A 22,728-nucleotide genomic window follows, 5' to 3' on the forward strand; every position below is an offset into this window, starting at 1 on the left:
AGTGGATGGCCACAGTGGAAACGGCAGTCGGGTGAGAGCCAGAGTAACAGAGAAGCAGACAAAAAAGCTATTGCCTTTAACCTGTAGTGTTACCTTCAGCCACATGGAAACCTTGAAACTTCACAGGCTGTGCGTAATTGATCATTGTGGACAAGTACGGATGGATATTCGTGGTAGCACCTACGTATTTATAAGATGCCATCCATGCCTGCTCATCTTCTACAGTGACCAGGCCCTGTGAGCACAAGGACAAACACGTTTAAGCTGATGGCTTCAAAGGGACGCACAGATTTAGCTTCAGAAACCCTGACTACAGAGCATTTGCATATACATAAATTCAAATGTAACAGACCTTGTTGGTCTCTTAAAGCATTACTTTAGAAGTCGTAAGTCTATTTGATGCAAAAGGAGATAGCCTGAAAACATTTATCTTATCTGTTAGATTTTCAAAGGAGCTTAACATATGAAAGACACTGTTCTGGGTCTTCAGGCAGCACCGACAGTGATAGCAATATTATCGTTCAAGCTGATATATAAGCTCAAATGAATGGCTATCCAGCATTGGCGTACATCAAAATCACCCACAGGCTTTGTAGGCACAACCTGGGCCTCACTGGAAGACATCTGCCAGAGGAGACCCAAAGAGCTGCCATTCCACAGCCAGGTCCTGACGATGGGGAGCTGGAAAGCACGCTTTACCTTAGAACTCTTCCAGAACGTTCAGTCGTTTTCATTAAAGCATTTACTATTAAAAGACCTTGATAACTTCCTACATAGGATGTATTACTTTGTATAGAGAAAAACAAACTCCAAACTATTTTCTGTAGTTCTTGAAAAATCACAGCAAAATGAACACAATTAACAAAATAATGCCCCCGCAAGTGGCCTGTAGTTTGTTGAGAACTTTGCGTTATTTTCCTGAAGAGACTCAATCTAGGAAAAGAAGCAGCTTGAGTACACAATGAGTAAACAATGGTCAGTTAGATTATTTTTCCGTTTCAGCTGATGACTTAATCTCGGTGTCCTTAATATCAGCCTGCTTTCACCTTTAAAAGCCTGTGATACAGTCATCTACACATGGATCTTGCTTTTGTTTCCATCTTTTTCTATTTAGGCCCAGCTCCACCCACCATGACAGATGGGGCTAGAGCCACATTTTTTTTTTTTTTTTGTCCTGAGTGTTTCACACTAATAACACCAGTGCTATAAGCTTAAACTGTGATGCATGCTTACTTTGCTGTCTGTGGGGTCCTGCTGCATTTGGACAGAAACCTTCTCTTCTTATTGAACTTGAAGGCTTATGCTCCACTGTGGATCATGAGACTTTCCACTAGTCACAGGGCAGGACTGAGGCCCTGGGGACTACAATCATTCAGACAACACGTGGAAGAAGTCAAATCAGCTGGTCTGTGCACTGCTGACCCTACCAGCTTATGGAAATGCAGTCTAGGCACAGAGCGTCCTCATAAACACAGAAGGATATTCCTTTAGGCTGACTAGTTAGGGAACAAGAAGACACTTCATTCCAAATGCAGCAGGACCCCACAAACAGCAAGGCGGGATTTTCTGTGCTCTGAATTGTGAGTGAGAATCCAGGGAACAGACCAATACTGCCCATGACTGCCATCAGTCTTGGCATTACACAATGAAACACACGCATAACTACGAATAACATGGAAAACCTTAAAGAGGATAAAAGAGTTAAAATGGAATACACTTTCTTCACAATGAAGCCAGCGTCTGCCTCACTGAAAGGAGACCTTATAAGGGATGCACTCTGAGGCTAACCTTTCGTAATGTCAGCACCATCAGAACCAAGATCACTTTCCCACTATGCTAATGAGAGTGGGTCTGATGAACTATTGGTCGTTTTTATTTTCACATTCCATATGCTAGTGATCATCCTTTGACTGAAATCTCATTCCATACAAGGAAAAAGCTTACTGCCTTAAATACTTACTTTTAGGAAAACTGTCTTACCTTCCTATATTTTAAATCAGATTTAATAGTTTTATTGCTATGATTCTTTCCTTTAAACTCTTTATGACTAGGTGATACTATACCTGTAATCACTAACTCTGACATTGCATGGTCTAGGAAGACTATCAACACAGTAGAAAATGTTTAATGTCAGAAGGCCACATGTGGATGGCTCCTAATGGAAAAACGCTTGGAGTTAATGCTGTTACCTTTTTGTTGTTTTCATGTTCAAGGTCATCTGAGGTCTAAATTAGAGAAAGAAAATGATTTGTTTACCTCTCTAAAGGGCAAATTTCCAAACTCCTTAGCCCGTTCTTACGTAAATAAGCATATGTAAACTTCTTATTCTATTTATTTCTTTAAATGGTAATTTTTGATGACATAAAGCCATCATCAAAAACAAATACTGCAGATTTTAAGCTCACTGTTTTATCTTCAGACACTCTAATCCTGGTGTAATTTTCCCTCCTTTGCTGTCAGTCTTCTCTCACTTGTTCCACTGTAAAATTTTCACGAAGGACTAAAGCATGAAGACTGAAACGGGTTATCAACGTGGCCACCTTCCCTTAACACACGGCCATTTTCAGTAAGCTCACATGCATGTTTGTGACTCCATCATGAACTCAATGTTTGCATCCCCACCAAAAGCCTATGGTGAACTGTAATCTCAGTGTGATGAATTATGGTTCCCAACTTAATTATGGCTTGATTTATGATTATTTTTTGGATTTATGAGGGTGTGAAGTGATACTCATTCAGTGGAAGCTCTACTTTCAGTTTGATCTTTTCTTTGTTAAGGTAACAGTTTGGTGTCCTCTTGTGATACAGGACAGTGGCTTCCTGTCAGCCACATAATTCCAAGAGTAAATGACCAGAACTCTACAGTATAACTGTGTTGCTAAGCTATACTGTTCAATCAGTTAAGTGTATTAGATGCATTTTAACCTAAATTTTCAACTTTCAGTGTGGATTAATCATAATGACACTGTAAGTCAGGGCACATCTGAGCTGGGAGAAGGCGCCTATGGGAGGTAACTAGGTTACAGAGTCCTCATGGTGGCTACATGCTCCTATGGGAAGAGACAAGAAAACTCTTACTTCCCTATTTTCTTTCCACCATGGGACACTATATCTGCTAAAAGAGCCTCCAGGAGCATGTTGGCTGGCCCCTTGACCTTGGCACCCATCTCAGAAAGCACCGAGAAATAAATTTTAGGTAATGGAACCAACCGGGTCTGATATTTTTCTCGTAGCAGCCCAACCTCCGACAGAACTGGTGAAGACTGTGCAGCACAGCCACACTCTTGAGTCTTACTGGAGATCTGGACGCTCAAGTACTCACAGAAATGACAACATGGCTTTGCCTTTAATGTCCTTTCCTTCTACCTACACCTTTGCCCTCCATCTTCACAAAGCACGGATCCCTACTCTACTTACCCCGGACTATACCTTTCCATGGCTGTGATCTCAGCGCATCTCACGATAGTGCGACTCTATTCATCGCATCGAACCCTGTCCACACTCAGGAGGACCTCTGCCACACGTCACGGTCCTTTCACAGCAGCCCATTACTTGCTTCTTTCCAGGCAAAGCTCTCTGAGGCAGACAGAATCCCTATCCTGTCTGCCTGCCTGTTTTGCTGCTCTCTTTCCTCCACGGAAAACTTCCTCTTGCCACCGACCTCCATGCCCCCAAGTCTTCTCATCCAGCCACTCAGCAGTACTCGAGTCCTGTAACTGTCCTGTTCTCCTGCTGGCAAATCCTTTGCTCCTCCTTCCTGGTTCCGAGTCTGTGACCCCACTTTTGACGAGAGCTCCCCTCAGGCCTTCTTTTCTACCTCTCCTGACTCATCTCAGCTATTTCTACGACTCCAAACATTATCTCTTGCTCAACCTCCCTTCTATGCTGGTTATACGAGTGCTGATGATAATGACAATGAGGATGAAAGTAATGATGTCATGGTAGAACTAACACGTTCACAGGGCTACCATGTGTATGGTACTACTGTGAGTTCATTTAATCTTCAAACAGGTATTACTGCATTCATTTTCAAAGATGAGGAAACAAAGGCAAAGAGAGGCTAAATAACTTACCCAAGGTTGGATGGGACACGAGGCCAGGGAATCAGCCCTCCTGGTACTTCTACTGGAAGAGCTTACAGACATCTCCAGTTGCCTGTCCCATTTGAAACTGCTGAGTCCTTTCCCATCCAGTGTTTCCCACTCCAGGAAGCAGTATCACTGCCTACCCCGTTCCTCTAACAAGGATCCCAGGAGGTCATGCTGCCTCTCCTTTCCTCACCTTCATATTCATCCAGTAAGCTGACCCTTGTTTGTTTCCTCGCTACACCTTGACCATTCTATCCTCGCCCTCTGACTGTCTACTTTATCCACCAGAGGCCATTTCTGTCCAATTAAAAGCCTGTTCTTAATGTTTTCCATACTTCTGCTCTTACTTTCCTCTAAAGGAGAGTCCACAAAGGAACCATCATAGTTTTCTGTTAGACTACACTCCTGTCCCCTTTTAAGGTTTTATGTGAAACAAACTGTTTCAACTAAAATTTGAATTTCTCATAGAAACTTAAAAAATTCTAAATTATCTAATTCCCTTCCAGCAAATCTCATCTTGCTCCACTCTGCTTACTGTTTGTTCTACCACATTCACAAAGTCTTTGCTCTGATGTGGTCCTACTGTGCGAAATGTTACCCTCTAGTTCTCTGCATGGTGCATTCCTCATTCACTCCTGGGTGCTGGTTTCCTATTCCCATCACCTCATTTTCTCATTATTCTCCACCGTAGTACTCATTTTTATTTTCATCATAGTACTAGCCACAAACTGAATTATATAATTACATAATTATATAATTTCTTGACTCTTCACTCTCTTTCCCACTATTTCTCCTAAAATATAGGAGACCTGCAGAAGCTTCCAAAAGGCAAAATGAAAGTGCATTTTGACCTATTTGGGACAGTATGGCCTAAGCTGGGCCTAACTAATGCTAGGAACCTAATAATTTTTCTTAAATGAATGGATGGAAAACCTCATACTTTTGTTAGAAGGGTTTTCTCATCAGCTGACTAAGTCTGCATGGAGGCTTGATTTGGAATGCGTGGGAGTTATTTTCCTAATGATTCCAACAGGCTTAACCTTTGGCTCTGGGATACTGTTTCCCTACTCAGAGCCTCTCCAACCGGGTAGTTTCCACTAGAGAGTACAATTAATGAGTAAATTTCAAGCTCCTTTGAAACTTAATATTGTGACTGTGTAGATTCTGGTCACACAGCAGGGAGTTTTGTGCTATATAATTAAGGGGAAAATACAATACCTGATTCTCCTGTGGTTGTCACAGCCCCAAAATTCCACAGTGACTACCACCCCTTAAAAATCACGAATGAATAGGGACTCAAAGCCTCAGACCTTCTTGACGCTGTTTGCAACTGCTTCCTTGTGACCGAAGTCATCAGCAGAAAGCTCATTTCCGAATTTGTACTCAGGGTGGGCTTCCTCCTCTTGATCAGCTGCTTAACAGACAGAAAGAAAACCCATGAGGCCAAATTCCTGCACGAGAGAAGGTTCCCATGACCTACAGCACATAAGCAGGTTTGGCAAACCACCCACTATCACTGTGGAATCTCTGTTTCAGGTTCAGGATGATTATCTATAATTTGAAAATTGAAAAACCAGAGTGTTCCAAAATCCTAAGCTGGAAGAGCACTGTGTCAACAAACAAGAGGTTTAGACTTGATAGTATTTTGGATCTCGACATCTTCATATTAGTGGTATTCACTGCTAGTTTACGAAATAGCTCACAATCTAGAGACGGGAGGTTGGTGATGGTACCAGATGCCTAGTTTTTGTAAGACGGAAACAGGATGAACTTGAAGCCAAACGCTTGTTCCAAAATAATAAATTATTAAGTTAAAAAATAACTTTAGAAAAATCCTGAAATCAGAACTATTCCTGGGGCCAGCACTGTGGACAACGGATCGTCAACAGGCATATGTAGTTTGCCCTATCACCCGTGTAACCGCACATGCCTGGTAAACACTCAAGAACTAGGGCTTTTAACGAGTATGTGAATACATGTTACCATTTCCTGAGCATGCACACGCACACAGAAACATTCACAGTCATAGTCAACGCTTCTAGAAACACTGGATGCTTTATTGTCCCCGGAGCCATGTGTCCTTCTGAGTCTCAATCTAGCCTGTGGTTTCAATCCAGTCTCTGGCTAGGGTGCATGCATATTTTTGCTTACAGCATTGTTTGTTTTCTACTGCCTCTAGGCAGGCCTACCCTTCAGAGCCACATTGAGTGTACTTTGCCTGTCATGCTGGTATGTTTGAATTAGAGACTCCAGGCACCCATATACAATAGGATCATACTATGACATGACACAAAGTACTTACAACTAGCTGGTTGACTAGAGTGTTAGTGAGAGAAACTAAGAATCGCATACATGACCAGGACAACAGGACTTCTGGACCCTTAAAGAGGAATTTGGTAGATGAGGCTGTCTCTTTAGGAACTTTCATACTTGTATACAATTTCCTGAGCTAAATTTTTATACAAAAGCTAACAAATTTGCAAGTGTAATACGGTAATCATTAGAGGCCTTTTTTGGCTATAGTAATAAAGAACATATAGTATTTAATGTAGAAAGGTGCCCTTTTCCTGGGTCTGCTTTTCCTCTTGGGGTATCAAAACACACTGTTCCCCAGGCGTGGAGTGAAGTGGATGGGATGAAGACTTGGTCTTCATGAGTGCAGAAGAAACAGCTTTCTCCAGAGAGTTTTCAGTGAAACAGCTCTCCTTATTGGGAGGGAGGGAAGGACTATATAAACCTTGGGGAACAGGCTGGGATTTTTGAGGTGAATGCACATCATTGGCTGGAGCTGAGGTGCTGGGAATGCTTCATTTGCATGAAGAGGAATTCCAGGTGCTTGCTGAACATGTCCTTATAAAGGAGAAAGGAAGTTTAACCTGAAACCTGGCCATCAGGCTGCATGATCAACTCGAGGGTAACAGAAATGGTGGTCAAAAGGCTTACATTTAGCAGGACATGCAGAGCATGCGAGAAAACAGTTCTATTCCTGTCAGTCTTAGGACGAGATTTTCGTAGTTTATAGATACAGCTTGACCTTACTCTTGCTCTGCCTCCTCCTCCATCGACCCCACATCTATGAATTACAAGTAGAATCATTTGACCCTCATTTTAGATTAGTATATATGCTCAAAAAACACCAGGCTTGATTTTCCTCAGTGTCCTACTTAGCTTTAACTGTCAACTTGACAAAAGCTATAACTGGGAATGGAATTTTAATTAAGAAAATGTTTATTTCAGGCTGGTGTGTGAGCATGTCTGTGGGAGACTGTCTTGATAACTGATATAGGTGAGCCCAGTCCATCATGGGCAGCAACATTCCCTAGGCAGATGGTCTTGAACTGTCTGAGAGAGCTAGCTGAGCATAAGTTTGCCTGCTAGCCAACAAGTAACATCACTCTATGGTCCTTGTCACACAACACTTTGACCCAGTTGTAGCATCCGAGAACCTGGGCTCTACATGCAGGAAGTAGAAGCTATATGTTATTTAAGAGCTATGCATCAATCTGGCAGGTCACTTCATCTCTACTTTATTCATCAGAGCAGTCTTAGGGTTTCCCATTCAAGAGAGCAGGTGAGTGATAGATACCAAATCTTTAGATGTATGTATGTAACAATTATATTTTTCAGGTTTAAAAAATAATACAAAATAATATTTAAGAAAAAAGGATATATATATATATTAAAATTTAGAAAAGGAATATTAAGCAAAATTAGTTCTTTAATTCAGGAAGAAGGAGAATGCCATGATAGGTTAACTGCTCACTAACTTGGTTATCTGGGGAGCTCAGCTGGGCCATTTGAACAAAGCAGCTCCTTGTGGCCTCTGTGTAAGGCTGCCAGAAACTGGTGAGAAGGCCTCACGCCTGCGAAGCCCGTGTTGTCTCACTGAGCAATGCTCAAGCTTAATGTAAAATTTTAATGTAATCTTTGACTGTCAAGTTCACTCTGTTGGCATTAGTTGGTATCTCGTTTGGGTTCTCTTATCCTATGTTCTTTGTCTTAACTACTATCACTCATAAGACTGAAGTTAACGATTTTCTTTATAGAACGGTCCTTTCACACAGTCCCTTCAACCTCTGCCTAATACAAATGATTTGAAGCCAAGTCTCTGATTGTGAATCTGTTCTGAAGAGCTCAGTGACAATGGGAAGGGAGATTACTAACACCCAGTGTCCAGATAAACTGGAAATAATAGTATCTGAAAAAAATACCAAGCCCCCTAAAAGTATTAAGGGTAATGAAAAATGTACTCTTGAATATTAAGCAAGATAATGTCTTTGTTATTCAAAGGGGTTCGTTAAGACAGACTTAACGTTTTTCTTATTTCCAATATGAACATTTTGTAGCATGTAACTTGAAATAGCAAATCGTTATTCTACTTGTGTGTATGTGTTATTTGCATGTGTGTGTGCATGCATGCATACATGCGTACATGCGTGTGCGTGTGTGTGTGTATGATGTCTATGTGTGCTAATAAGAGTATAAAGGGCACGCACGTGCACACATGAGGAGGTCAGTCCTCACCACCCCCTGGTTTTGAGACAAGCTCTCTTGGTTGTTTTCTACTGCTTTTGCCAAATCAGATGTTCCACACGCTTGGAGAAATTCCCTTGTTCCTACCTCCCATCCTCACAGGCATTACAGATGTCCAAGCTAACCATGGGGCTTTTGCATGGATTCTGGGTATTCAGACAAAGGCCTTCATTCCACAGAGCCATTTTCCCAGTCCCACCACTCACCACTTTCTATTTCCTCTTCATTGTCATCTTCTAAGATGCTAGCTGGGGCAGCTGATTCCCCAGCTTCCATCATGCTTTTCAAAGCTTCAAGCTGTTCTATAAGCAAAATGAAACAGGAGCTGTTAACAGACGCTAGACAGTTTATAAAACATGGGTTTAAGATCTGTGCCAACGATGGGAAGAGAGCAGGCTACACGGGTGCCTGCTGGTTGCATTCACGCCTTACTCACCCCAACAGCTCCTGTCTCTGTAAGGACGGTGAAGCCAGCATGTTACATACATAGAAGGAACACTTACTGGACAACGGGTTAACACATTTCCATTTCGGATTGCCAGGTTTGCAGAATGGATCAGTATGTAAAGACAGGTTCAAATGCTCATAATTCAGAGAATCTGGTCTAGGCTGAGATTCAGGAGCAATTACAATGACATGACATAAAGCTGACACACATGTTAGAGACCAACAGACCTTCAGGCTAAAAGTGTTTGCAACAAAACAAAACTGGGATCATTATCCTGGTAAGCAAAACTCCTGCAGACGTCAGCAAGAGACAACACATACAAGGGTGAAGTATAATATACAATTAAAATGTCAACACCAAAATAAATAAGGCCACATTTTTTTTTTCTTTTAGTAGGCATAGATGTCAAAGGTGAACCACAGCCAGCACTATGAATATTCTGGGAGAAGGGAGTTTTATTATTGCCAATGTGAGCGAAAATGAATTTATTTTTTATGAATGAAAGTGTGACAAGGTATGTAGCGATACAAAGACCATTTTGACTTCTTATTTTCCCTCCTGTGTTTTAGCACATAAGCACACGGATAGGTGCTTCCCACTGCATGGACCAGCTGTAGAAGGTAAAGATAAAGGGAATGCAGTGACAGAGCCCCTCCCATCTGAAATCAGGAGGGAGTTCTAAATCACACGTCATCTAGACAGCTGAACTTCCCAAAGATACATGTGCATTTGACTTATTTTTTTTTATTTTTTACTTACTTTTTTCAACTTCAGGTTTCAGCCTTTTATTTTTGATGAGTATTTTTCTTTTGAGGTCATTCGGGGATGGCAACGGCCTGCCTGGTTCAAGCTAGAGATACACAGAAAGAGCTCTCAGTTAGGGAAGGCTCCATTCTCATTTCTAGACCGCAGGAGCCCCGGAGGCCTGGAATCATACCAGCCACATCCACTAGATGTCAGTCTGCACAGCTCCGCTTTCACACCCTCTCACAGCAGTTCACTGAATCCAACTCTAATTTTTTAATTAAATTTTTGTTTTTTTATATTAATTACAGCCAACTCTGATTTAAATAACACTGCAGAGTTAAAGCCCCCAGTCTTCTGGGGTGTACAGCCTGACCCAACTTCCCTAGTAGAGCTGGGTCTGACCTGAGTCCTGCTGCATGGGAGGTCTTTCAAATTGCAGGTCTACCACAGAGTACAGGGTAGCACTTGAAAGGCCCAGACCTCCCCTCCACCTGCACTGGGTAACAGACCAAGCTAAGCATGCCTTCTCAATAGACTGATCTGGGATTTAAATGGCTTCACTAAAGATGGGAGGGGTTTGGATTACTGGAATTTGAATTTCTGTGGTTTCTTTAGGTTACATGTTACAGGGAATTAGGTATGTTTAGGTTATTGTCTGTGATCACTGGGACCGTCCTTTATATAATTATTCATTCCCCACTGCCCACCTGTTCAACTACACTCTTACCTATCCATTTTCTCACACAACAGCCGTTTATTACAACACTCATTATCTTATTCTATATATGACAAGCAAGTCTGTGTCTTGCCTTCTGAAGACCTTTAACAGAATGCTGTCTGCTACAGGCTGTCGTGGAAATGGTCCCTTCCCTGGGGATGTGGATGTCCCTTTATTAAGAACATAATGTACTTTGCACAAAAGCAAGCCTCTTCTCTTGCCCAAGAGAGCAGGCAGAGGGTTCCGGCTAACAAAACAATAGTAATAAAATAAATTAAATATACGTCTTGGTGTGGAATCCCTTGGAATCATTTTCCTAGACGAGGACTAATACACCACAGGCTTATTTGAGTCCTTGCAGACATCAATAGAAAAGTAGAAGAATACGAAAAAGAGGAGCCAGGCAGGGCCGGACATGTTATTTAGATGTCATTGCTGTGGGCACCTGAGGATGTGGCAAAGGGAACCCTTCTGGGGAGCCCAAGGGACAGAAGACAAGTGTTCAGAGAGAGCCCCTGGGAATAGAGTGAGGTGACTGGTGGCAGTGTTCGTTCTCAGGCATTCCCAGCCTTTCTCTCTTGTGTGATCAGAGCCCCACCATGGACCAGAGGTCACATTTCAGCAAGAACTGCCAGCCAACGGTAATGCCAGGGTATGGAGAAAGAGGCCGTGCTGGGAGGGCATGGGCAGCACCTGCCATGATGCTTCGGCACCTGCAGAGTCAGGTGGGGAACAAGGGAGGCAGCCTTGCTTCCCATGTGCTTTCAGCTGCCACACATACCTTTGGGGGAAAGTCATGGTTAGATTGGCCAAGCCATTCATGAAGCACCACCACCCTCTTGTCATCCTCTTTCCTGTCCTTCTCCTTTTGTCTAATGCTCACATGTCCACAAAAGGCTGGATTTCCTAATACAACAAACACTTTAATTTTTGTAAGACTTGATTCTTGTAACATCTTGTCAAAGTGCATCTTCTCCTCTTGGATGTTACAGATCCTGACAGAAATCCAAGAGACTCTCTAGAACAATTCCATATGCGTGCAGACTTCATAAAGCCCTTCTATAGATTACAGGTTAACAGCCCCTTCATGAACAAACTGGCAGGTATACAATGAAATTCAAAAAGGTCCACGTGACTTTGCCCGAGTATTTATTTTGGAGTTGGAAACGACCTGGGGGTCTTATGGCATCAGTTTGCAGCACTTCCCACAGCAAAGGCTCTCATGAGTTCTGAACCCTGGGCGCACATTTGTTTACCTGGAGGGCTTTAGAATATTCCTGCTTGTAGCTCTGGGTTTATCAGAAACAAAACGACAATGTAGCTGGCCCAGTACAGGTGTCTTACAGGTGTCGAAAGTGACTCAGGCTGCAGCCAACACTGGCAAACACTCAGGAGCCTGAACTCTTGGCTGCAAAGCCTTATGGAATTTAAAACATGAGGCCTGAAGAGCTTCCCGATTAAACTGAGTGAGAGGTTTACTTTATTCTCCTCTCTATGTCCCTCTAAAGCATGATAAAAGCTTTCTGTATCAGAGAATCTAAATAAATATGAAAATCCTTAGCATTCATCCTCCAGTGCTACTTGACCCCCGAAAAACACATTTCAAAACAAATCCATTCATGCTGGAAATATGGTTTGCTAAAAATACATACGGGATGTGATTCAAGCGCCTGTTTCAACAGGAGATCCCCAAATAGATCTTCGCAATACTTGGACATCTTGTACTGTTGATATTTGCTGGGGAGAAAAAAAGGGGCATTTGTAAATTCAAATGTCCATTAGCTCTCCGAGAATGAGAGAGATAGCCATCGCTACTACTAAAGACTTCCCACTTAGCAAAGCACAAGCTTCACGACGGTAACTGAGGCTATCCTTTTAAATACCACACAAACCTCAACTGGTACAACTTAAAATTAAAAACTGCAAGAGAAGATAAAACTGCCTCTCAAGTTATTGTCAAGTTTTCCATTCAAAGGAACTGTAAACTAGGTGTCCTAATTTCTGACCTTTCGTTTGGAGAAAGCATTTCAGTCACGTGAAGATGACTTCTTAGTGTAGAGAAGATGACTTTCTCAGATAGAAATGACAGTGTCCTCACTGGACTCTTATCTGCTCCTTAGCCCGTCAGACAGCCAACTACTCGGTTATTTTCTTATTTATTTAAGTTAACAGCAGGACACGGAGCAAGGGATCGGAAACACCACCAAGTAGGGACATGAGAAAGAATGAGTCTTTATACCTGCAGTGGTTTTCAAAGGAGAGAATTACGGGATATTCTGATGTGACAAATGCTGTTTCCTTGATGGCTTGAATCACATCCTTTAAAGACAAAGAACAGTTATGAGAGAAAAGAGCAAAAAGATTTAAGGCACCTGACACCATTCACTGTCCAGTGACAGCATTTCAGAGAGTCAACTTTAAGAGTTTTGACCTGGAGAACACAGCTGCCTGCACACCCCTCCAGGGGAGACTCAAGAGGCGGAGGACACCGCTCTTCAAATCAAAGCTCTCCTTCATTTCTCCGTGCTATTAAGTGAGGTTACTGATGGCCTGCCAGCTCTCACCTGACAACATGCAGAGCCGGGAACTGTGGTTCACTCCCCCTACCCCCTTTTTTGTGGTACTCGGGTTTGAATCCAGAGCTTGGTGCATAGAGTGCAAGTCCTCAACTGCTAAACCACATCCTTAGCCTTCATCATTCCCCTCGAGAACAGAAACTTTGTACAGGGATTTTCATGACCCTACTCTTCAGTTCCTCCCATCTCTGGAGAAATGGGCTGGTAGTGGTGCAAGGATTTCTAAAAGCTTCTAATTGGCCTTCCTCGGAGTTGGGACTCGTCTGGACTGTGGGTCCACCGTTCTTTGTTGACCCTGCTGTGCTGATGCGACAACCGCAATGACCATTGTTTAACGGGAGCCTAGTGAAAAGTCAGTCTGCTCTGTGGTCAAGTAACATATGAGACAAGCCAGGAGTGGATGCTGAGCTCCCCTGCACACTCAGGCCTACTCTTAAGTGGGCGAGCACCTTGCACCACATGAAACAGACAAGCTGTATCGGACGGCTGGTCCACATGTTGGTTTTAGAGAGAAAGACTTCAAACCAGTGCTTCCACAATCAGAGTCACGCTGTAAAATCTACAAGCTCTTACTGGTCTGAAGCTGGACAAGTCTCCTCACTCAGCAAGTCAGAAAATATTTTTACAATAACTGTCCAGGACAGTGCAGTTCAAATGATACACTTGAAAGAATTTTATTGAGGTAGTCATTTAATTATTATTTCTTAAACTTTAATCACAGATAACAATGATCATGAATTTAATTATCTAGTAAATGGTCAAGACTTATTCCTAGAGGAAAACCCTGGCTTTGCCCTTGGGTTCTGCTTTTCTTATGGGTGACTCTTTTCCATGCTGTGTCCTGACTGGGCTCATTTGTTCTCTAAGAAGTACACCACTGTTCTTGTCATTTGATGACTGTATAAACTCATACTTTCTGACTTCAATATAATCTTGATTCTTTGGAAGCATAATCTTGAATTGCTGCTGATTAAAAGTTACCAATACCTTGTTTAAGAGACATGATAGGGATGGAATGTTTGGAAGAGAGCAAGGTGATTTCGCTAGCAGGCAGAGCTAGGGGCCATTGTTTCTGACATTGCTACTATCTATACTGAACTACACAAACCAGCAGGCCCGGACGCATCTGATATTAGCCCACCACATGATTTCTTACCTTTAGTGGCTACCACAGACATGTGAAAGAACACGCTAAGAAACTAGCCTTAAAATCACATGTAGAGGTCACCCCAAAATTGCATGAGATGCCTTTTTTTTTTTTTTTTAACTACATATTCTTTTCCCTGCGAAGCCTGAGGTGGGAACTTCTCACTGGCCTCTGTACTGAAACCACCATGCTTTCTGCCGGTCTGGTGAATTATGTTTCCTTCTTTGCTCCAAATCCTTTGAAGGTGTGGAGCTGGTTTGTGGTATGGCTCCCAAATTTATAAAATTCCCTAACAGTCATTCACAATGTCAACCTCATTGTCTCATTACTATAAGGCTTATTTTAAGCTTTGTTTCTCTTTTTACCTTGGAGTCTCTTAGGAATAACAGAAATTGGGCAAGCAAATAGAGAGGAAGATAAAAATGTTTCTATTGATTTTGATTTGAGAAAATTTCATACTACGTTTCTCATGCTAGCCTTGAAATCCTAAACTCAAGCAATCCCCCTGCCTCAGCCTCCCAAAAGTAGCTAGGCTATATATGTACCCAGTTGTGTCCCCTCCCCCAAATTGTTTTGGGGTAAAAGTGCTAAAGGCCCCCATCACAATATGGTCATCATTTAAAAGCCAGAAAAATACCACAAAGGGGATACTATATGACCAATATTTGTCATGACTTATTCCTTAAGATGAGAAGAAAGAAACATGAAGGTACATTGCTTGAGAAAATGGAAAAGAAAAGTTTCTTGTTTCCTGCATTTGCACAACACTCTGGGAAAGCTATGACTGTGAAAATTTAAAACCTACCTTAAAAAGGATGTCGGTACACATTGCTTTTCCGTGAGTTATTATCGGTTCCTGATCCTCACCTTTTCCATCCCAACAGTCCAGTTCAACACACCTAGGAACACAGTCAATTTACAACATTGAGCCCTTAGCAGGAAACTCCATACAAAGTCATAGAGACATCAAAATAAGCCACTATTTATAGGTCAGAAAAGTGAATGAGTAACATGGGGACCTCATGGACACACGGGTTAAAACCATGTCTCACTCCTCATGCTGGATGAATCACATAGATGCTGTGGGTGAGATTCTGAGACTGGATGGGTGCTCGAGCTGTGTGGTTCCCAGCGACTTCTTACTCGAGACCAGGAAAATTTGCAACACAGGCTGGGCTTGGGTGGTATTCAAGTTTATTTTTAAGAGCACTGGGTAGAAAAATGTTACTTTCACCGCGTTAGATTAATCTTCTTGAGCTAGAGCTGGTGGCAATACACAGCAACCCCAGTTTCTTGAGAATCTAAGGCCATTTTCGGACAAGTAAGTGAGATACTTCCTCAATATAAAAGGCCAAGTGGAAGCCTGAGCTTTACGCAGCAGCAGAGCCTGTGCTTAGCAGGCATGGAGCTCTCAGGGCAACTCCCAGGACCAAACAAGAAGTGCTGTGCTGGCTCGGGGCTCAACGCAGGTGTTTGGAGGAAGCACACCAGTGAAGCGAGGACCAAGTTGTCTCTGGTAGCCCTTTCATACGCGAAACAATGAGTTTAAATTTCAGCCTTAAATATTTGCTTATTTCTATGAAAATCACTTTCAGCAATCTTTTGTTAGAGAACCCTAACTTCTGAGTTTTACATTAAGCAGCAATTTTTTTTTTCCTTAATTTTGATTTGTTTTATTTTGGGCAGTGGTAGGGATTGAACCCAGGACCTTGCACAGGCTAAGCAAATACTCTACCCAAAAATTAATTTCCCAAGCTTTTGTGACATTAAATAAAACTAAATTTAAAACTATGTACAACAAGTAGAAAAATTAATACAGCTTCTTAAAATATACATATTTTCATGTTTTATGATTTTGAGGTCATATTTTAAAATCACAATAAATAAATGTCTTTTGGCCCCAGATTGACGGAGACTTCCATGCGATACTGTCTTTTCTCACTCAAAGTTAAATGGACATAGTCTATTAAAGGGAAATGTAAATACCCTTTTCATGCTGATTAATATTTCCTACTCGACAGAAAAGCAATAGTCCTTTATCCAGAGTTCAGTTACCTAAGGTCAACATTAGTTTAAAAATATTGCACGCAGATTCTAGAACAAACAATTCTATGCTTTAAATCGGAGACCACTGTGAGTAGTGTGTTTGCGTCACTCACAGCCGGGTGTCCTGCCTAGGAACTGGGTTAGTCCAGTGCCCAGCACATCAAGCTGTACTCCCTTCCAGCCGTCAGCCACTTAATGGCTGAATGTTGAAGAACGGTAGTGACTGTATTCAAGGCACCCTTACTTTCATAACAGCAGCCCCAAGATGAACAGAGGTGATGTTGCTGATATTATCACAGTGTATCCTTGGAGAAATTTTAGTATCAATGTTGTTGAACTCACTGTGCCTAATTTGTAAATAGAGCTTCATCACAGGTATTCCCATATAGGGGTACAGAGACACAGATCTGGGTATGAACCAATGCTTCACAGACCCACTGGGCATCTTGGGGGTTGTTGGGGGGGGGGAGAAAGGGAGGACAGCTCTAAGTCTAGATGTGCCATATATAGACAAAACCAATTGCCATCTTGAGTTTCAGACCTGCAGCCAGCCAGGAGTACTTGTCTGTACATTTCCACTGAAGATTTCCCACCAAACTGCCGGCCAGTGAGATAGGTGTTGTGGGAAGAGCTGATGAAGTAGTGAGCCAGGGGGTGGTCCATCTCCTGGTAAAGTTCTAAGCGGTCCAGGAAGACTGGGGCATTCTCATCTGACATCAGGTATCTGCAGAACCCATCACTTGATATGAGGCCTGGGGAGAAAGAACATCTGAATGGCACTGTAGCCCTGAAAATGCACATTTTTCTCAGCCAAGGCAGCTTAAAAATAAAAGCAAAAACAGCTTCATAGTCTTTCCCAAGAACTTGCACCTTTCAGAACTTAAAATATTCTCCTCTCCTATCTGTGACAGCGGCCATTTACAGTCCTCCAAATGCAGGAACTGTGCTATGAGCCACCATGGTGATAAGGGACCTGGGGGATTCTGGCTCTGCAAGGCCCGCCTTTCCCTTCTGCTGCCTGTTCACTGGTTTTTCCTGCCAGGTGTGGGAGCCGCTGGCCCACCTGCCCCCCGGGATCAAGAGTGGGAACTGTGATTACTGTAAGATGTGTGGCGTGAGTTCTAAGTCACCATTACTTTCATTCAGTTGGAGAAAGGACCTTTCCTGGGGATGGCTGCCTCTCCAAACTTGAACGATTTAAATTTTCACACTTCTCTAAAAGGCAGGCTCTGGGACTGGTGGGAACGTGACTGAGACACAGGCCACAGCTACTCCCATCACTGCTCTGAAATGGGGGGGGGCACACGGCAGGCACAGGGCGAATAACCAACAGTTTACAATTGTTGGTAGCCTCAGCCCTTTGCTTTGTCATGGCCATTTGCAAGTTATGAAAACAGTTTTCACATCTACAGAAAAGCTCTGTTGATGACGCCCTGATACAAAGTGAATAAACTGTAATTAATAAAACTTAAAAAATTAAAAAAAAAAACCAGCTCTGGACCTCACGCAGAGCTTGCTGGGGTCCCACAGTTTGCTCCACAGGCTTGATGTTGATGAAAGAACACCTTTTGGAGAAGGCACTTCTGTGCCTGTGGGCTGTACTGCAACTCCATTTTCCTGATTCCAAATAACAAACACCACCCTAGTTCTTCTGAGACTTCCCAAACAGGTCTCCAGTTTAGCCACATGTATGTCTACTCAATAGATTTTTAATTTATACAACAGCTATACCACTGCGTGCATCTGAATCACGCATGTACGCAAGCGCACAAGTGCGCACGCACAAACACAGGGTTGATCGTTCACTGACCATCTGGTGGTGCACACAGGAATATGTGCATATACATAACTTACTGTCCACATATATTAGAGCTTATTATCCCTTAGTTTGTTCCTGGATATGCAGGCCATTTCTAAGTGCAACTGAAGCATACAATAAAAATTGCTAGGCCTCCGCCCTTGGACACATTCATTCATTCTAACAAGAAATACTCCTGAGACACTGGGACCATTGCAGAAAACAGAGACACATTCCACTTTTACAAAACTAACATATTATGGGTAAGAGAAATAAATACATGAACAAATAAGGTAATGCTGTAAAAGTATTGGGAAGGACAAAACAAAAAAGACAAAAGCTAAAAAAGAATGGTAGGTAGTGGTTTAGATAGGTGGCCAGCGAAACCTTTTCAAGGTCACCTACACGCCAGGAGACAAGCCACCCAGGCACAAAGGAGTGGGCTCTCAGCCAGAAGGATGAGCGGATGCAGAGATCTTTTGCAGAAGTTGTGTTCTCAGTCCACTCAGCAAATGCAAGGTAGAGTGAGCTACCTCTTGGGGGAGGTGGTGGGCGGTGATGCGGAGAGGACGCCAACGGCTGCATTCACCGCATTTTAGACGTAAGTGCGTGAGATTTTATTCTACGGGTGCTGGGAGGCTTTGGTGGGGTGGAGGAGCACAATACCACCGGATGGTGCTCTAAATGGCTTCACTGCGGCTGCTGTGTGGAGCACGGTTCTGGATAAGAGGGGTGAGGGATAAACCAGAAGGCAATGGGCAGTGCCCGTGGAGAGAATAAAGAGAAGTTGATCTCATGTGTTTTGCTGACAGATCGTAAGTGATGTGAAAGAATCAAAAACTGCACGGTGATTCCAAAGGTTCAGACTTGAAAAGCCGAGTGAGTACTGCCACAGTTTAATAGGCGGGGAAGGCTGGGGAGAGTGATGTGTGCTGCAGAATGCTCATGCAACACGCAGATGGGCTTAACCCAGCCCGGGCTTACTGCAGAGATTGGGACTGGAGGGTGTACTCTGAAAGTCGTATGTATACAGCAGATACTGGCCTATGAGCACCCGCTCTCCAGGCAGGGAGCACGGCGGAAGCAGAGGGCTAGCCCTGGATTCTGCACCATTCCAAAAACCAGTATCCGGTGACCAGTATGAGAGATTATGGCTTATACCTGCAAGTGGAAATGCTGAGCCACCAGAGAGGCACACTTTCTCCTTTATGAGCTACTGTCCCAATCCTAAGGTAGTTACAGAGTTGCATGTATTTAAACTCCTATAAGAAAAGCCTTTTTTTTTTTTTACACATTGCCAAAAGTTTCCTTTTATTACTTTTATATATGACGAGAGGTGGCTCTCACCCCTGATACCATGCTTTCCTGCCAGGAAAGACTGAAGTTTCCTGAGAATGTGAACCAAAACAAACCCTTCCCCCACTAAGTTGCTTCCGTCAGGCTTGCTGGTCACAGTGACAAGGAAAGTGGCACAGAGAGAGCACATTGCCAGGCACACAACTGCCAGGCATGCCATACTTCTGCTGGAGATAATCCCTTCAGTTTCCTCCAGGCTTTTCCTCTGACTAATATTTGAAGAACATATTGTTTCCAAAACAAAATGAAGGAGACAAAGATTCAGGAATACAAACAGCTTGCTAACACGATTCCTGACTAGTTCATTTCCTATCAGTGTTTTCAATCTTCCAACCCAGGGATCCAATAAGGAGTGATAAAATACATCAAATTATAAACAAAATGTATTCAGTTTAGCAAAACGAAAGAGACAAGGGAAGGTTCAGATTCTTATATGACAGAAATTCTTCTCAAAGACTGAGCAGACAGCCTGCCTTCTCCGCACTGGGCGAAATGAAAACAGTGTGTCATAAGCACGAGGGGCTGTCGCTGCAGTGTTGTTAACAACAAGGTATACTTAGCAGTGATGTGCTCTGGACAGCGTGGGCTCACCAGACAGAATATACAGATCAGATTAATTTAAGAGCAGCAAAGGAATCAATGTAAAGATCACTAATCTTTGCATCTAGATCCAAAGCACTCAAGAAATTTTAATTGAAATTCAAGGGTTTTAGAGGTTGTACAGGTTTTTTGGTCTTAATGAAAACAAAATTTAATCATAATTTTTTCATGTATATTACCTTTTTTCTTTAAATCTTCATCAGGCTCATACATCTCAATGATCTGCATTGCTCTTTTAGCATCATAAAATGGGAATAAAATTTCATTCAGCCGAGGATCTCGTTGGTGCTATGATGAGAAAATAACTCCATTTAGACTCACACTCCTCACCCTTAAATAGGTTTCTAAGCATATAACTTGTAAAACAAGATACATCTAGACTATGATATTTATAATTACAAAGATCAGATTTGGCTGCCTTCCTGGCTCCCTCCCTAAACGACACTTCAGAAAGTCTGTATCTGGACTTCCTGTGTTGGAGCCTGTGATGGTGAAGAAAGAAAATGTGTGGTTCTCCCCATTTCAACGTTGAAGGACACGTGATGGGGCGAGGATGTTAGCTGTTCTGTCTTCTACAGCTACTACTCACACGTCTATATTACAGGTATGTGACTTGCCACAAATATGTGTAAAAAATGAGAGCAAAGGATCTTTACAGTATTTAAAAACTTAGCTTTGAGGCCACTTTTAAAAAGTGAAAAAAATAAAGAAGCCACCAGATAATGTACTAAGTGGCCTAAAGCCCCAAGGCAGCACCAACAAAACTCTAATGTCAGGTAAGCAAACAGATAGTTCTTAATCTATCTTTCTCTAATAACCCATCTTTCTCAGCTTCCTGAGCACTCTGCAAACTTCGTTTTCCTGACACCATAGTTTTCTATGTAATATGATAGTAATGATGAAATTAATAAGCACAGAATATTTCTGAGTGTATATTACATAAAAACTTGACTTTAAAAAGCAACAGCTTGAAGCATCTTAACTCTAAAACTGAGCTCTCTCTGCTGCAGGTCTCCAGGTGCAGTGCATGGAAGAAGGCTCTTGTGGAAGATGCTGACATCAACCTTTCCTAATCAGCACGCAAGAGGTTCCTTGCACTGCAGGAACAACACACTTCCTGCAGCGAGCACACTCTGACTTCCTGGAATGGTGAGAAGCCCATTCACTACCTCGCTAAGCTTACATGTGTGAGCCTGCCTGTGTGTGTGTGTGTGTGTGTGTGTGTGTGTGTGTGCGTGTGTCTGTGGATACGTGTACTCATGTCATGGCATGTGTCTAGAAAAGAGGGTCCACTGCACTTTCTTGCAGTTCACTGCGGCTGAGAGGATTGCCCCGGCTATCCATCAAATGAATAAAAAGCAAACCTCCATGGAATCGTGATCAATAAGCAGATGAGAGCAGGAACTGGTAATCACACAGTACTTTGACAACTCTTTACCCAGATGCATGCACAGACTTTGCAATAGCGTTAGAAAGATGCTTAGAAGAAACTAATACAGGTTCACACGGACCTCTTTTCGCTCTTTGCGTTGGGATGACCATCCGAAAAGTGGGCTATGCACACAACAATACCTTGGCCAATGGAACACTTGATTTTAATTGCTACAGCGTAGATTCTGTAGATTCCCCTAGTGCTATTTAGTTAAGAGTGTTAAATTAAAGGGACAAGATCAGTTTCTTTTTTGACAAGCTATCCTGATGGAGCATGCTTCTATTGTAATATTGAGGGATTAGTGATTGTGCCATGTATATGCTAGACACTTATGCTAACAACAGGCCTTGATTCTCTAGGGACTAGTGATGAGCTCGGTAGAGAAAGAAAAGCTGATGCAGACAGTGGGGCACCAGGTATCCTCTAAGGATCTAATGCACTATGCAGCTCATCCCTGTACTCAAGAGGATAAGAATCTGCCCTGGGCTGAGAAGGATCATATACAAGCATCCAAAGAAAGAAAACCCAGCCACTCTCTAGGTACCTCTTTTCTCCCATAAACAACAGCACTAAAGAAGAGCGAAGAGCGATGGAAAGGGTTCTTTTCACACCCCAGCATAGTTACACTCAGAGCTGTTTTGACTTAATACATAAGGTCATTTGTTGAGCTTTTGGGACTTAGAGGAATCATGGGGCAAATCCGCATGACTGAGAAAGTGAGAGAAAAATGGAACACAGCCACGGGGGAGTAAATAGATGACAACAGGAAGAAAAAGAAGGGAATTCAGACATTTCTGGGTGTCTTTACACACACGGGCACACACGGACACGGTGCTACTTAAACGGTCTCGTGGATGTAGCGGCAGCACAGCGGCGGCGGCAGCAGCACGCTCCCATCGCGTGGGAGAGCTTAAAGATCACAGGCTCTGGGACCCCTTCCTCAGACCTAGTGAAACTGATTCCCTGGGTGGAACCAGGCATTATGGGGGGGGGGTAAGAAGGGACCTACTCAGCTTTTCAGGTGCTTCTGACCTGTGTGGCTCTAAGGTCAGAGGTGTGTTTCAACTGACAGCATGCTTTTGCCGCCCTGTGGCTTAATCTCCAGCACTGCACAGCTCAGGTATGGGGATACTCGTCTGTAATTGCAGCACTTGGAAGGCCGAGGCAGGAGGATCCAAGGTTCAAGGGCATCTTATGCTATGCAGAGTGTTGGAGGCCAGCCATATGAGACCCTTTCTC

The 22,728-nt window shown here is 42.8% G+C and overlaps 1 protein-coding gene across 12 annotated transcripts in view; it reads right to left on the reverse strand.

Moving 5' to 3' along the window:
* LOC129674066 (1-phosphatidylinositol 4,5-bisphosphate phosphodiesterase beta-4) overlaps positions 1-22,728 on the reverse strand; it is a 382,363-nt gene that overhangs the window by 56,979 nt on the left and 302,656 nt on the right. For 6 of the 12 annotated variants that reach the window (XM_055604042.1, XM_055604240.1, XM_055604542.1 and 3 more), the window contains 10 exons: positions 20,237-20,345; positions 16,845-17,055; positions 15,063-15,156; positions 12,774-12,853; positions 12,187-12,271; positions 9,829-9,919; positions 8,828-8,923; positions 5,399-5,502; positions 2,190-2,225; positions 94-235 (listed from right to left, as the gene is read on the reverse strand). In XM_055604042.1, coding sequence (XP_055460017.1) covers positions 94-235; positions 2,190-2,225; positions 5,399-5,502; positions 8,828-8,923; positions 9,829-9,919; positions 12,187-12,271; positions 12,774-12,853; positions 15,063-15,156; positions 16,845-17,055; positions 20,237-20,345 — 1,048 coding nt within the window. The remainder of the gene's footprint in view (positions 1-93; positions 236-2,189; positions 2,226-5,398; positions 5,503-8,827; positions 8,924-9,828; positions 9,920-12,186; positions 12,272-12,773; positions 12,854-15,062; positions 15,157-16,844; positions 17,056-20,236; positions 20,346-22,728) is intronic. The other 6 variants (XM_055604629.1, XM_055604328.1, XM_055604786.1 and 3 more) reach the window with 3 other exon arrangements.

The sequence above is a fragment of the Psammomys obesus genome, unplaced genomic scaffold, assembly GCF_907164565.1.
Source record: "Psammomys obesus unplaced genomic scaffold, mPsaObe1.curated_primary_1811, whole genome shotgun sequence".
Classification (NCBI taxonomy): domain Eukaryota; kingdom Metazoa; phylum Chordata; class Mammalia; order Rodentia; family Muridae; genus Psammomys; species Psammomys obesus.